This window comes from Colius striatus, chromosome 13, assembly GCF_028858725.1.
Source record: "Colius striatus isolate bColStr4 chromosome 13, bColStr4.1.hap1, whole genome shotgun sequence".
Taxonomy (NCBI): Eukaryota; Metazoa; Chordata; class Aves; order Coliiformes; family Coliidae; genus Colius; species Colius striatus.
Genome location: NC_084771.1, coordinates 9673008 through 9687890, shown reverse-complemented (window position 1 = coordinate 9687890; position 14883 = coordinate 9673008). Strand labels below are relative to the sequence as shown.

Sequence of the window (14883 nt, the reverse complement as noted above, 5' to 3'; positions counted from 1 at the left end):
ACAATTTCTGGGTTCAAGTTATGTAAAAGCTCTTTAGGAATCCCACCTTCTGTATGTGGTTTATAGCAGGCCTCGGGGTTTCTCAAATCAAAATTTCACCTTTCATATTTTAAAAGAAAAACATTACAAAACCCAATCTAAGCAGATTTCATGCCTTGAAGTCCCAATGACCCTCAAATGATTCTAGCTGCTTAAGTTACTTCTAGGGATAATTATTTTCTTTAAAGATTAAAAAACAACCAACCCAAACCCCCAAAAATACATCTCCTAGCTTTATTCAGGTGAAGTGTGTTACTTAGAAACATGTCATAATTGTTCCATGAACAGTAAAAATCTACATTTACATTAGTGTTAAGGCAGGCAGACCTCATAGGAGTAAGAGCCTGATATCCTGGCACTCAGAATAATGAGAATACATTTCCACAGTTTCTTGATATTGCACAACCTAAGCAGAATTTTGAACTCATAAAGCCCTACATACTCCAGGAAAACACAGTTTCCTATGCTTTAGTAGATTCATGTGGTCAGGCATAGAAAATAAGTATCAGCACATAAACCCTACGTTTTTAAGAACTCTTCTTTGTAAGTCACTGTATTATCATTAGTTTCCAGGGATTCAAAAAAGACTTCTTGAGTGCAACAGTCTGAAGCTTCTAAGAAAGGTTATCTCCTTTCGTACAACCTGAAACATAACTTGCCATTTAACTTGCTGCACTTCAAAAGTGTAAATAAAGGAATTTAACAAAACCCAAACCAAACAGCAGACTAAACTGAAAGATGCTCCAAGGGCTTGAACTTCCTCTGACCTGCAAGTAGGAAGAAAAACTATTTATACCTACCTCTGAAGCCTGTAACAATGGCCTTGAATAATCTCCCCCCAGACTGTGCCATGATCTTTTCTTGCAGACTGGTGAAATCTATAGAATAAAAGGGAGAAAAAAAGACAAAGTGAAAATGGAGTAATGCAGAAAGGGCACTTCACACTCAGAGAATATCCAGTTTATGTAAACATGGATAACATGAAGACATAGCAGATGGCTTTGTTTTTTTACAACTGACCATAGAAAAAGAAAACTGGTAGGGAGAAGCTATAAAGTAAATTACATTCCAACTCCTCTTAGCTCAGCTCAAGCCATGCTTGTCTCTGAGACCACAAAGTTAATCAAAGCTACAGCCCTTGACTGGGAAATATTGGGATTACCAGAAATTACAGCACAGATGACTGCAAGTTTTAGACAGGCAGTACACAAGATAACATATAGTCACATATCTATTATCTTTAATAGGCACACTGCTAAGCACCAATCACAGTATGCTTTACATGTTACACAGAAAGCAATTAATTTTCCATGAGAGTTTCCAAGGACCCTTTATTTTCCTTAGATGGACTAGCCAGCAGTGCTTCCCCACTGGCAAAACACAGAGCTCTCTTTCAGTTAGCAATGATGATGCCATATCACCTTTGATGTGTTGCGATATTAACCATACATCTCACATTACATATACAAAAAATTAACTACCACAGAGCAAAATAAAGAACTGACCATCAGCCAAGGTAAAAAGGAAAACAAAATAAAGCACCTCATCACAAAAAAGTCTATTTGTAACCTTGACAAACAGCAGCACCATCATGTATTTTACACCTTGTGCCAAACATCCCTTGCTGTTGTCCGAAGACACTGATGATAAGTTATAAGTTATAATCTGGGCAGAAAACGAAGATCATTCCACCACAAGTCACCATATGGGACCTGCTCATTTCAAACATTTCTATTACTCTTTCTCTGTATGTAGTGCCATGTAAACATTGCAATTATACATTTTGCACTTAGTAGAGCTAACTGGCTTGGATAAACTGTCCTGCTGTTTCCAAGACCTAGGTTAAATGAAGGAGCTTCATTTATTACACACTTCATTGTAGTGCTTTATAAAGCAGATGGACTGATAGACTCAGAACTTTACAGTTTCATGTCAGTACAGAGGACTCCATCTAAACTAATATCATCTCCACGTGGAAAATGACAGTTTTATAAGCAGAAAATATAATGTAAAGAGAGATGGACTTTAAGATGCTTCAGCACATTTCAAGTTACCACAAATTAATGTAATCATTATAAAGGCATGATTATTTTGGATAAAAGTTCCCACCAACAGGCAAGAGGAGTAAGCACTCCTAGCAGTAACCACTTTTGTGGCATCTCAGTACCACCTAGGAGCCAACATCAAATTAAGTTGCACAAACATTATGAAAGGCAGCAGTGCTCTCTAATTCAGCAAAGGCAGCTACATCAATACAACTCCACCTGCTTCACCTGAGGCCATTCAGAAATACAGATTAAATGGTGACAATTTGGAATTTATAACAGAGACGTGATTCAGGGTGAGAGGCTTAATACCTACAATGCCTACATTCACACCAATGAGACTGAATTCCTGACTCCTACAGGCCAGAGTGCAGGCAATTGAAGCCCTCACATATTTATGCCATCATTTACACATCTTTAAACACACAATGCTGATGGAAGACTGTTAAGAAACCCTGCCAAAGAGAAGTTGAGGGGATGATCAACCACTGCCCACAACTATGCTTTGGATTCTTATCCTCAGTCTTGAGCCAGGAAGACTGGAGGTTTCAATTCCTGCTCTTGCTAAAAAACAAGTCTCAGTAAAGAAATAGAGAATTAAGCAAGGTGAACAACTTACTTCACTGTAAGTCCTCCAGCCATCACAGGATTATTAGCAAAACTGCCAAAATGAGTGGCACTGAAGCTTACCCTGTCATACTCCCCATATCCTGCAGGCAGACTGGGGACTTCACTTTCACTCACTACAACTCTTTCCCAATAAAGACTACAAAGGAAAGGCATAGTTTAATGTTACTGCAACAGATAAAAGTGTAAGGTTATTGCTTCCAAGAGGTGGAGCAAGCCCTGCTTATTTCTGAATTTAAGAAATTATGCAGAGAACTTGTATTCTGGCATTTCCTAACTTTTGAGTGCCTGACTCTACAACCTTATGTTCTTTTAATGTATTTTTGAATATGATTCCATATACTCTAAAGGATGAAACAGATGTCTAGTACTGATTGCACATAAAAGTCATATTGCTAAAGTGTCATGACTGTTGGTAGTAGTTTAAATACTATAAATGCAAACAAACAACAGGGATTAAACACATTTGTGCAAGGTCAAATCCTCACTTAGAAGCCTCTCTCTGGAGTATGTTATGTACAGTTCCAGACATACTGCACTAGTCTAACGTGGATGTTACAGTTTAAAAAACTGGAACAGAAAAGATAACTGAAGGTGGAATCCCAGAACCTGTGCAACATTCCAGTCCCACTGTTCATTTTGCTGAGTTTGCAAGGCAAGAAAAGATGAGTAGGAAAGAGCTGAGGAAGATAAAAGGTGAAGATATTCTGGTATAAATATAGAACAAACTGTCACCAGGATGAGTAATATAAACTTAAAAGGAGTTACGTTTAACAACAGCCAATGTGCAATTACTCAAGAGTACACATGAAGCACAAATGACACTGAGGTTAACAACAAGGTACCTTAAGGAGATTCTCCCATAACATCTTAATAACAAACCCTCACTTTTGGCTTGCTTTGGTAAAACACACCTCAACAGCAGAATGGAAAACCCATATTGCATCCCAGCAGGCACCTCTGATATTCCCCAATTGACTTCCACATCAAGCTCCCATATTTTCATCTGTTCCTCTTCATTATATATCCTCCTGCACAACAGTTCTTGATATTATTAGATGTCTGTTTTCATAGCCAGACAGATGAGACTGCTGATCTGTAAAGGGATTCTGAAAATTCAAGGGATTTTGGGTACTCTATGACAAAGTATACACCTGTTAGTAAAGAATATTGACTAATGGGGACTGCTGATTAATAGTTGCTGTGCATCAAGCTGTTCAATGGCACCACTGAAGTCTACAGAAGAGAATTCAGCAATGCAATGTCTGGACAATAAACATCTGTATAATTTTACAGACCAGATCAGGCTTCAGGCCAAAAGAAAAAGAGAAATTTAAAATGTATAAACCAAATAAAATGTATTTATAAGATAAATTCAATGAAAACACCTGAAATTTCTCTTACAACCACTTCCAGAGCAAGGGATACTAATAAATTACACACTGTTTATCATGTCATGTGGCAGCTGGAAGCACAAGATAATGTAAGGTGGGGGGGAAAAAAAGTCTCTTCTATTTTACACCGTTACAATAACTCACACAGCCTTGCTTTCTACAACTGCCAAAGTCCTCTGTGAAAGAAACACCTTAGTGCATTTCTGGACTTATACAGAATCCTAGTAAAGTAATTCTCTTTATTAAAGGTTGTTGGACCTTTCCAGTCAAACGCTTTTTTCTTTCCATTTAAGTTTTAGATGGAGTAGCATTTGCTTTTTCTTTTCTTTCTGATGCAGGCAAACTGTTGTACAAAAAATAAAAAGTCTTAAGCTTCCTAGAAAAAAAAAGTAGTCTTGGTTTGGTCATTTCTCAGTTAACCAAACAGGGCACATCCAACATGCCCGTTCTCTCTACTGCTGCCCAGCAGAGATCCTAAACTCAAACAAGGAGTTTTGACACAATGAACTTTTGCCTATGCCAGCTGCAGGAGAAAGAACTGAAGGAGCTCCGTTTACAGAAATACAAACTGATCTCAACATCAGGAAATCCAGTCTGATCACAACTCCACATCTATGGCATCTGTTTTTCCCCTCCAGAAATTTGGCTATTTTCCTCTCTGTGACACAAATATTACACACCTTATTACTCAGAAAAGTAAGATTCTAATTGAAACTACTGAAAAAGGTAAGTATGAGGGAAGGAAAACGTGGATCTGTAGTGCAACAGCACCCAAACTACTATATTTGAATCTCATTTTACTAATGTAATTGAGCTTACAAATAACTGTAATCTTAAAAAAAAAAAACAAACCAGCTTACAACAGCCAAGAAACAATGAAGATGGGTGGATCAAGTACTGCACAGATGCTGAGGAGAAGGATAGCAGGTAAGTGTTTGAAATGATCTTTTTCAAAAGAATAATTAGTAACTTTGCCTTTATGGTCATATTTCACCTTTATTTTTCTTTCCTTTAATCCTACTTTTTCCTCACAAGTTAAGCTATGGCTATAACATTACCAGTTGGAGCTGTAAAAAGCACAACTCCTGACTGACTCAGCTACACTGCCACAAAGATCTGCTATTTGTGCAGTTACATGAGTAACAGTAGAACTGTGGCTGTACACTTGCACAAACTGGAGGCTTTCATGAGAGCACACGCTATAAACCACTATGTCATTAACTCTTATTCCCACATGACTATGAAGTTTGCATCTGAGGACCACAGCAAAACAAATTCAAGTTGTTTTAAATGCAAAATCAGCTGTGTTTCTTCCCCCCCTTTTTTTTTAATAGACAGAAAAGCTTTCAGAACAAGACCATTAAAAACATTTACAGTCCTCATTAGTGTATAAACACAGTAAAATCATTAAATAACTGAAACTAAAACAGGATGCACATACTTGCTCCCAGAAGATCTTTCTAAATGCTGAATTACTCAATTGATAAACATTGATGGCTAATCACTGTGAAATGCAGGCTGCTGAAGTGCCTAGTCAACTTCTGACAAGTCACTTCTGCTGATGCAGGCACAATGTCTCTTCAACTATCTGAAAAACGGGAAGAAAAAGAAAACTGAAATCACAGAACAGTGCATTTTCCCCTGACAGTGAATTTAATTAAGAACTAAAAAAATCGTGTCAGCTAGTCCCAGAATTCTGAAGAACATTATAACCAACAACTCCAGAACACTAAGTATGAGCCTCCTACTAGATAATCATCAAGTAAATTTGCACACTTGCATAAAATGTGGTGCCCATTTGCCAAAAGGTGGCACAAGGTTTATATTTAACGAAATGCAAGATCTTGCTTGTGCATTTAATGAATTCTTTCATCCAAATTGATCTTGATGTAGAAGTGAAATCAAAATGAATCATCAGACTATAAGAAAAGAAACACATCACTGACCACTAACAATGGGCAATGCATTATTGACCAGAAAAGCGTAGGAATTACAAGGCCAAAGCAATGAATGCATATATGTACTGCAGATATAGCCTTAGTGTTCTAGTTCAGAAAGTCTAGTGCAAATCAACACTTAGCAACACATGGCAAGGAAAATTTATCAGCAAAGACCGATATTTCTCACATGAAAATAAAAACATTCAAAAGAAAAATGGGATGATACTTCCACACATCACCACGATAATGTTGCTTATTCAGTAACATCTGAAATAAGTTTTCAGGAACCCTGGATGATATCAGTAACCAGATACACTGTAACATACCCAAATACACAAGAAAAAATTGGTCTGCATCAACTTCAACTCTCAGCTTCTCGTTTTGAAGAAGTTTCAAAACTAAACCCTCCAAGACTTATTACTTCTGTCCTGCCCATCTCATTTACTAAGTAATATGAACACGATTGTGGTCTATGATGGAATCCTGGCTGCCAGGGACAACTAATCAAGGCAGGTGACAATGAAAAGTGGGTCATTAATAACAGTACTCTGGAAGGGGAGAAAATAGAGGGGAAAAAAAGGTTATTATCAAACAGAAATCATAGCTGAGAGTTTAGGGAAAGTTCGTTCACTCAGTCTCTGACATAACACTTCCTCCACTCACTTCAAAAACCGTGTACAAATTACTGAAAGCTGGACTCACTCCACTGGAGATATGTACTCAGTTCTTCACTTGTAACAAAAAAGCCATTCAGTGCAACACCCCATAGCCTCCCCCTGCTGACAGAAACAACTCCAATTTTCTTTCCCTAAACAATGGCAAAATTAGCTGTCAGTTACTCTATCTGCAAATACTTAGGATCCGTTCAAAGGCATCACGTTTTAACGTTTGTCCACAAAAAAGATGATGAAATACTCGACCGCACCGCAGATAGACAGAACGGTCATCTAAACGCCACCGCACCGGAGGGAAAGGTTCTGCCTGAAGTTGTCTGGGCCCAGACTTGCCCAAGACTTTATCAGTTCCGACCAAACCTCTCTCCACGGCGGCTGCAAAGGCAGCACCGCACCATGTGCCCCCCCCCCGGCCCTTCTCCAGGCCTTCTGCAAGGGGGCTGATCGCAGGGGAGGCCTCCGCCAGCGAAGCGGCGGCACCGGCCCCCTCCGGCGCTGCGAGCACTGACAACCGGGCGAGGCAAGGACGGAGCAGAGACGGCGGGAGCGGCCCGGCGGAGCCCGGCCCCCCTTCCTCAGCCCCTCAACACCCGCCCCCGGTGCCCTCGGCCGCCCTCGCTGTCCTCACACACCTGGCCGCTCTCCGCGGCGGCGCGGGCCCGCTGCCGCCCGCCGCCCGCCACACAGCCGTGCGCGCAGGCGGCGGCCGCCGGAGGCCGCAGCAGGATGAGGGCGAGCAGCCGCCGTCTGTGTGAAGCGGCCGCCGCCAGGCTGCGCGGAGCCGCCAGCAGCGCCATCTCCGGAGCGCCGCGCACGAGAGGATTGTGGGACGGCGGCGGACTCGCTGGGAGGAGCGGCGGGGCGGGGCCGGGCCGGGCGCCCTGAGGAGAAGGCGGGACACGTCGCCATGGCAGCGCTCCGCTCCTTCCCCGGAGCCCGTCCAGAGCGCCGGGCCCGGGCCCTACCGCCGCCTCCAGCGCCCATGGCCGCGGCAACGCGGCTTCCCCGCGCGCACGCCGGGGCCGCTGGGTCAGAGGCGAAGCGGGGCCGCCCGAGGCCGCCCTGAGCCCTGCCATGGCGCCTCGTGGGGACAGCGCTTCCCTGCCGGCCTGCGGAGCGGCCAAGCCCTTCCCGAGCTGTCACCTCCTCTAGACTAGTACGGATCAAAGCACCCCTTCTGAGGAACTGGACTGCTGAAACATGGAGATCCCCAAGCCCAGACCACATAACCGCCGGCATTGCTGATGTGGGACAGCGGCTTCATTAAGATGGTGATACTTTATAAAGTCTCTCTTGTTCAGAAAAGGGCTCCTTCCAAATGACTGGTTAGCGCTCCCCTGCTTTCCCCATACACAGATGGGCACTGCTCAGACAAGGAGCTCAAGCTGGCATACATCAGCAGATTTCAGGGACCTCACAGGGCAGCTGGAGCTGAGGCACAGACAGGCCTTGGCCCGCAGAGTGGTGAGGGAGGTGCTGGCCTGAGGCAAAGGTGTAATCCAGATGGCACGCGGCATGGCATGTCTGAGTATCCACACAGACCTAGTTCTGTCTTACAAGTCCTTCCCAGAGTTGAGCTGTGAGCTTCTTTGGAGAAGTCCTTCAGCTAACACAGCCAACAGCTGAGCCATGGTTCCTTTGAGAACAGAATAGCACAGCAATAGTGCAGTTCTTAATTAAACACCGATTTAGGAAGATGGAGCTATGCCATGGATTACACTTACAATGGCACATATACTCCCAGCTGATTGGCATGCAGAGCTGTGAGTAAGCTGTAAAACTCTGTGTGACATTTTTAATCACATAAAGATTTCTTCAAAGCTACCAGAGCCTGACTACTGATGCTCTTGCCTTGAAGGAGAATTGTAAGGTCATTTACCAGGAAGACAGACAGACAGAAAGGGAAGTTGATTGTTTAATGAGGCAGGCTTTCTCTAGCCTCTGCTTTGATATATAACCTTGCTTCTGACCAGCATTCCCCTCAACCGACACAGGTGACATTTCTCTTGTCACTAATCTAGCTCTTCAGGACAACTGCATGGGGCAGCGCTTGCTCTGCACAGTGCCACCCGGTGGCATCAGCCAGAAACAGAAATCCTGGGCTTACGGCCTCCTCTCAGATGCTGCCTTCTTACGGCCACTTCAACGTGTAAGTTTGACCAAGCAAAATGTGGATGGACAGGTTGGGCAACGCTCCAGCGTCTGTCGAGTGCTTTCAAATGTTTTAGCATGCATTGCTGAGATGGCCTTCATAAATACAGTGCATGTATGCAGGGACAGTGTGTTCTGGATGGCTCAACCCTGCAGCATGATCTTGTGTCTCTACCATTTTGAAGTTCTGAAGCAAACTTCAGATGCATAAGAAATAAAGATCTTCCTCTCATCAAACACAAAGAGGGGTGTTTAGTGTTCTGGCAGAATATTGGAAACGACATGCTGTCAGTCATCTCATGCTGAAAACACCCCAGCAGGCTGCTGGAGAGGAGCCTTTGAAAAGGGAATTCAAAGTGCAAAATGCTAGTGGCTTCTTTGACAGATAACTAAGGGATGGCTGTTCCCCATGCTGCAAACTGTTAAGAAGGGTGAGAAATTAGTAACGAAAAGAGAGAAGGAAGGAGTGCTGGAAATCATGGGACCAGATTAAATACAGGAAAGCTGAAGAGAAAGATCTGGCCAGTGCTTGTCCTCATGGAATGCAATGGGGTAGTTGGTAGCCCCTCTTGTAGGGCTTTTAGAATGAGAATGTTCTCCTGTCTTACCCATTCTCAGCACTGAAACATCAGGCATTGCATGTCTCTAAACTGACACAATCAAACGGCTGTGTGGCATTGGATGGGAAATCCCATCCTTCTTCATTTTGCTCTTCTCATGGACTGAGCAGAAAATCAGCTTCAGAATTTCCATTTTTGGTGATAATGTGTATCATCCTGGGGTTTCTAAGGCTAATAAGGTACTGAAGAGATTTGACCTTAAGAGTTTCCCTGACGATTTTGCCTTTCCCTGCTCTTCCTTCTTTGCTAACTCTCCAGTGCTGCTGGGTTTGTTTGCCCCTCTACTCTTGCAGTCTTTTGTCCAGTTCCAATCTTCTCCTTCTGCGGCCACGTTATTTACACCACACCAGATGACTGATACCTGCACAAGGCACTGCACAAACCCCGAGAGAGAGATCCAGAGAAATTCAAAAGAGGCCACACATCTATAGCACAGAGACATGGCAACCCCTCTCTCAGAGGGGCCTGACCAGGAGGACAAAGCTCTTGCTATAGACACAGAAAGCTGACAGGCAACTTCTATAAACTTACATGGTTTAAAGTAGCTTACCACAAAAGATAATTAAAAAGCACTTCTCTGCAGATTTAGCTGTAGATGCAGAGGATCTCCTTGGAGACAGACAGAAATCAGTGTATGCTGCAGAGCTGTCAGCAAGAAAACTTTGCAGAAGCAGCTCAGTAGAAGAAAGGTAAGTCCCGGTGCATGGAGGCAAAATAACACCTTACTTAGAGTTTATTATTAAGTTTTAAAGTTCTTTCTCATTAAGGTGTTTAATATGATTATAACATTGTACTGAACTTCACTTCTAGTGACAAGTACCTATTTCTTCTAGTTGTAAAATGTGGAGTACAATTTCATGAAGGCTATTTATAAAACTAAGATTTGTAATTATTAAACATTCCTATAAAATTAAAATAATCAACATGAAAACCCAGATAATCAGCATGTCAAGGAGAGACTGAAACCTGTATTTCTAACAGTACCATTGACAATCCTAGTTATGGCAGGCATTAGATTAAATGAAAGTGCCCCCAGAGCTGTGGAAATCAAAATGAATTCAGCAGTCAGGCCAGAGGATAAAGAAAAGTGACAATACTCAATCATAATTTAGAATCAACAGTATTGAAAAGGGATGAACACAGGGACTGTTCACCAAAGTATATGAAGAAAGAGGGAAAATTAATGGGAGGAAATGAATGCAGAGACAGTAAAAATGGGAAAGCAGGACAAGGTGAAGGGCAGGGAGCTGGAACCTCTCGGGTAAAATTACGAGTTCCTGCGTGACCTACTCTAGGTGGTCCTGCTCTGGCAGGGGGGTTGCACTGGATGATCTTTCCAGGTCCCTTCCAGCCCTTGAGATTCTCTGTGTGTGTGATTCTGTGTGGTGGACACAAGCCACTCTGCCTTTCTGCTTTTATTGCTTTGAACATGTCAAAGAAGTTGGGTTTTATCACTCTGCTAAGCACACATCTTTTGAAAAACTACACCCATTACATCAAGACCATCATGGATAAAATCACTCATTTTCTCTGTGCCCTTAGATAGGCAGGTCTAGCACAGCTCTGGCATCCTGGAAGATGCTTCCTCAGAAGCTGCAGACACATGGCATCACAACCTCAGCCAAGAGCAGCCTTCACACAGTATTTGCAGTGTTTTCCCTCTGCCAGCTGTTTGCTAGCTTGTGGGAAATTTATTTTGGTGGGATTTTGGTGAGTTTTTTCCCGGTTTTTCCTCTTAAAAGAAATGTTGAGTATTTTGTTTATTTCATCTGGGTCTGCCCTGGCACTTTGTGTTTTGATGCATGGGTTGGAGGATGAATCCATGCTGTTACATTCACATTGAGTCTTTCTAAGATTGGCCTCGCATTATTTTTATTCTGAATATTAGCCATCTGGCACTGTGTGCTGCACTGTTTAGTGCCACAAATAATAATGAAAAATATGGTAATATATTTTTACATTAAAGTATCAGAAGATAAGACAGAGGGTAGAAAGCTTTAAGGCGGATAATCTCAAAGCTGCCAAAGCATGTTGCTCCCTCTGCCCTTGTTTTCCATAAATGAGCCTTTGATTGGAGACAGCAGTGCTAATAGGAAAGTCATTGGTTAATGCACATTAATGAAACTGCGTTTCTGGCAGTTAATGAATTACAATCCTGGAGAAGGAGGGGTAGGAAAAACTCCAAGGTTGATGCTTTTCTGTTCAGGTGGCTGCAGGCACACCCAAAACACACAGGAAAAGGCATTTGACTGCAGATACACCATCAAGGGCTCTGTCTGTTCCACATCAGTCCAGCCCTGTAGGAATGTTTGAACTTTAAACCAAATTGCTTTTTCCTTGTCTCCCCACATCAAAATAGGATGATGAGACTGTTGCATATTCAGCAGAACTGTTGTTCCCGCTGTAGTTAAATTGCATAATTAGTCAGGGCTTAAAAGAGGCGAGAGCTAAACCTTAGTGGTTCTGTAGGCTGAAGCAGAGATGAGTTACAAGCCAGGTCATGAGGCTCATCAAGCTTTCGGTGCTTCAGGAAAATAGTTTTAAGGATGCTCTTCAGCACTGTTCTCTGTCACCTCTTCACTGCTTGAGCATTCTCCATACTTGAGGCAACAGTGTAAACATATAGTGCCTCCAGGCACAAAGAGCTGCTGTTGGCCTGTCTTGGAGCTGCTGCTCAGCCCCTCTTCCCTTCCTCTCAGCTTTTGCTTGGACAGAGCCTGATCCTTTTGCCATCTCCAGGTTTTATTCTAACCTGTGCTCTGGCACACCACACCCCTCTGGAGCCTCTTTTGCTGGTTGCTTTTTCCCTTTTCTCCATCTTTCCCCCCTGCTAATCCAGTAGCCCCCACTAGAGTGGCCAAGGTTGTTGGCCAAGGAAAGGAGAGAACACAGAGCCTTCTGTCTGCAGAGCATTCCTCTTGGCCACAGCACAAACACAGGCTTTTCTTTCCTCCTGTTCAGAAGCCACCAGCAATGAGGCCTTTGGCCATGGAAACACGGCAAGGCAAACACACAGTTTAAACAGAGATTTACAATTTGTAGTTGAGAGGTTGGGAGGAAGGTGGGGGAAATGGAGAAATCCATATGGACTGGTGTGGGGGATCAGAGCCTATTAGCAGCACAGTTCTACTGCTGCATGAGGCCATGGGAGCCTCAGAAGCCATTAACCCACTGGGAATTCCTCACTTGAATAAGGAGTTTTTCAGCCTTGTGAAGGAGTTGCAAGGGAGGGTTGGGTTGTTTGGGTGGAGGGGGTTGACCAGTGGAGCAAGGATTATCAAGGAATGGAGAAGCCTGGAAAACTGATCTGAGCTCCCCTTCACCTTCTTTTGCTTTGTAGCTCCATCAGACACATTGAGAATTTGTCTTGCCCAGAGAGGTCACCACGAGCCCTGAGTTTTGATCCCAGACTCAAATACCTCTGCAGACAAGAAACAGACACGGAGTAATTAGAGCCTATGTGACAGATCTACCAGTGGTACCAACTGCAAAGCAGATTCCAAATGACAAACTGTCCCTGTACTGGGCATAGCAAGGAGTTTGCAAGCTAAAAACAGAGACCTCAGATCTGTTTCATGTTGGCCACTAAGGGGAGCCAGGTATTGCCAAAACGGGGTGGTGTAATCCAGAGGCTTAATGAAACCAAAAGCATTGTCATGTTCATTGTGTTACACCTGTGTGCTGAACAGATCCTGATTTCAACTTTGCTTTTGTTCTCCAGGGTGAATAACTGCATTGGATTTTCTAACTACAAATTCTTTCTCCTGTTCTTAGCCTATTCTCTGTTGTATTGCTTGTATATTGCTGCAACAGTCTTCAAGTATTTTATTAAGTATTGGACAGTAAGTGGTGAAATCTGGTTCCTTTTTCATGTCCTATGAGTCTGGTGGGGTTTAGTCACTCCTGTTACTTTTTGGCTTTCAGTCACTGAAGGGTCTGCATTTCAGCCTGAAGGTTTTTTCCTGGGCCCTTTTCTGAGTATAGCTCCCACGAAATGTCTGAACTGGAGAAAGTGAGAAGCAAAGAGACCTCGGGAATTTCACCCTGTAGGGTTAGCTTCTGGCAAACAAAAGTGATGTCCTTTCCCTTGCCTTGTGTTTGCATGTACCTATCTCAGAATGCTGGAAACTTACCACAAATTTATTAGCTTGGAAAACTCAAATGCCCTTCAAAAGAAGACAAACTTCAGTGAAACAGAGCCCAGGATTGCCATTTACAAAAAGGAATTGATGCATTTTCAATATGCATTAGGGTATATCAGTACTCATAACGCTGAAATCTGAGGCATCAGAGAGGAATAAACACTACTTGAGTTAGGTTGAACTCTTGAACATAAATGTGGTTAATCTTCCCAACTCCAAATACAGCTGCTGTTGTCTGACCATAGCTCTGTACTTAAAAGAAGCCCCAAACTTCTACTGATTATGGAAATAATTATTTTCCAAGTAGGAATTCTTAACTGTCAACATTTGATGCTTTTAAAGTGGTTGCAAGAATACCACATACATATTTCAGTCGTATTACAGGAAACTATTAATTGTGGGTGGGTGGTTTTCTTTCATGTTGTTTCCTGAACTGCCTGGTCATATTTTTTTTCAGCTTTCTCTGTTATGGTGTTACCTTGCACTCAGTGAACACAAATAAGGGCAGGCATAGAGTGCAGATCCTGGGGTTGCTGCCCTACATTTCTCTTGTTTTCATGGCTAATCACTTACATAAAATGCTTCCAGAGACCCTCATGGGATGCTGGCTGGGATTGTTTCTTATGCTGAGAAAAGCAGAGACTTGAGCTCTGTGGCTGCATATATGGGATAGGCAAAGGCTGAGACCCCTTTGGGTCCCCACAGTCTTTTTGTAGGTGTGTGCTTAGGAGGAGCTCTGGCACTTGACTCTCCTACTGTAGAAGGAAATCAAGACCCTGCTTGGCTTTCAGACGTTGCCAAACCCTCTGTGCTCTGTTCCAGCACTATTTGAGTGCTATAGCAGACCTCCAGAGAAAGAGACTCCAGACCCTGGGCAGCCTGGGCTAGGGCTCCCTCATCTCAATAGTAAAGATGTCTTTTCTTCAGTTGAAGTGGAACTTTTTGTGTTCTAGCTTCATCTCTTTTTCTTCTCTTTGTGGCAGTTGTGTTTTTTGTAACACAGCAGCAACAGCCAGTGCAGGGAGTCACGGAAGGCAGTGGCTGCCCCAGCCTGGACAGCAGCAGCAGTGAATGGGGTTGTGTTCTCTGAATGCTTATTTTTAGCCAAGTACTGAAACTTCTACAAATCAGACTGTTTATTAGCTGACACCACACAGCCAGTAATAAACCTCAATAGGTCAGACTTTAACTGTCTGCTTTGCTTTTAAAGTTAACACTTATAGTCCCCTGAGGACAAGAAAATATATGGAA

General features: G+C 43.0%; 1 protein-coding gene across 3 annotated transcripts in view; it reads right to left on the bottom strand.

Moving 5' to 3' along the window:
• ABCB7 (ATP binding cassette subfamily B member 7) overlaps positions 1-14883 on the bottom strand; it is a 47421-nt gene that overhangs the window by 28618 nt on the left and 3920 nt on the right. Inside the window, exons 1-2 of one of the 3 annotated variants that reach the window (XM_062006327.1) lie at positions 7352-7549; positions 840-917 (exon numbers count right to left, since the gene is read on the bottom strand). In XM_062006327.1, the coding sequence (XP_061862311.1) occupies positions 840-917; positions 7352-7516 (243 nt within the window). In that variant the 5' untranslated portion in view covers positions 7517-7549. Of the gene's footprint in view, positions 1-839; positions 918-5546; positions 5694-7351; positions 7550-14883 lie in introns of those variants that run through there. The other 2 variants (XM_062006328.1, XM_062006329.1) reach the window with 2 other exon arrangements.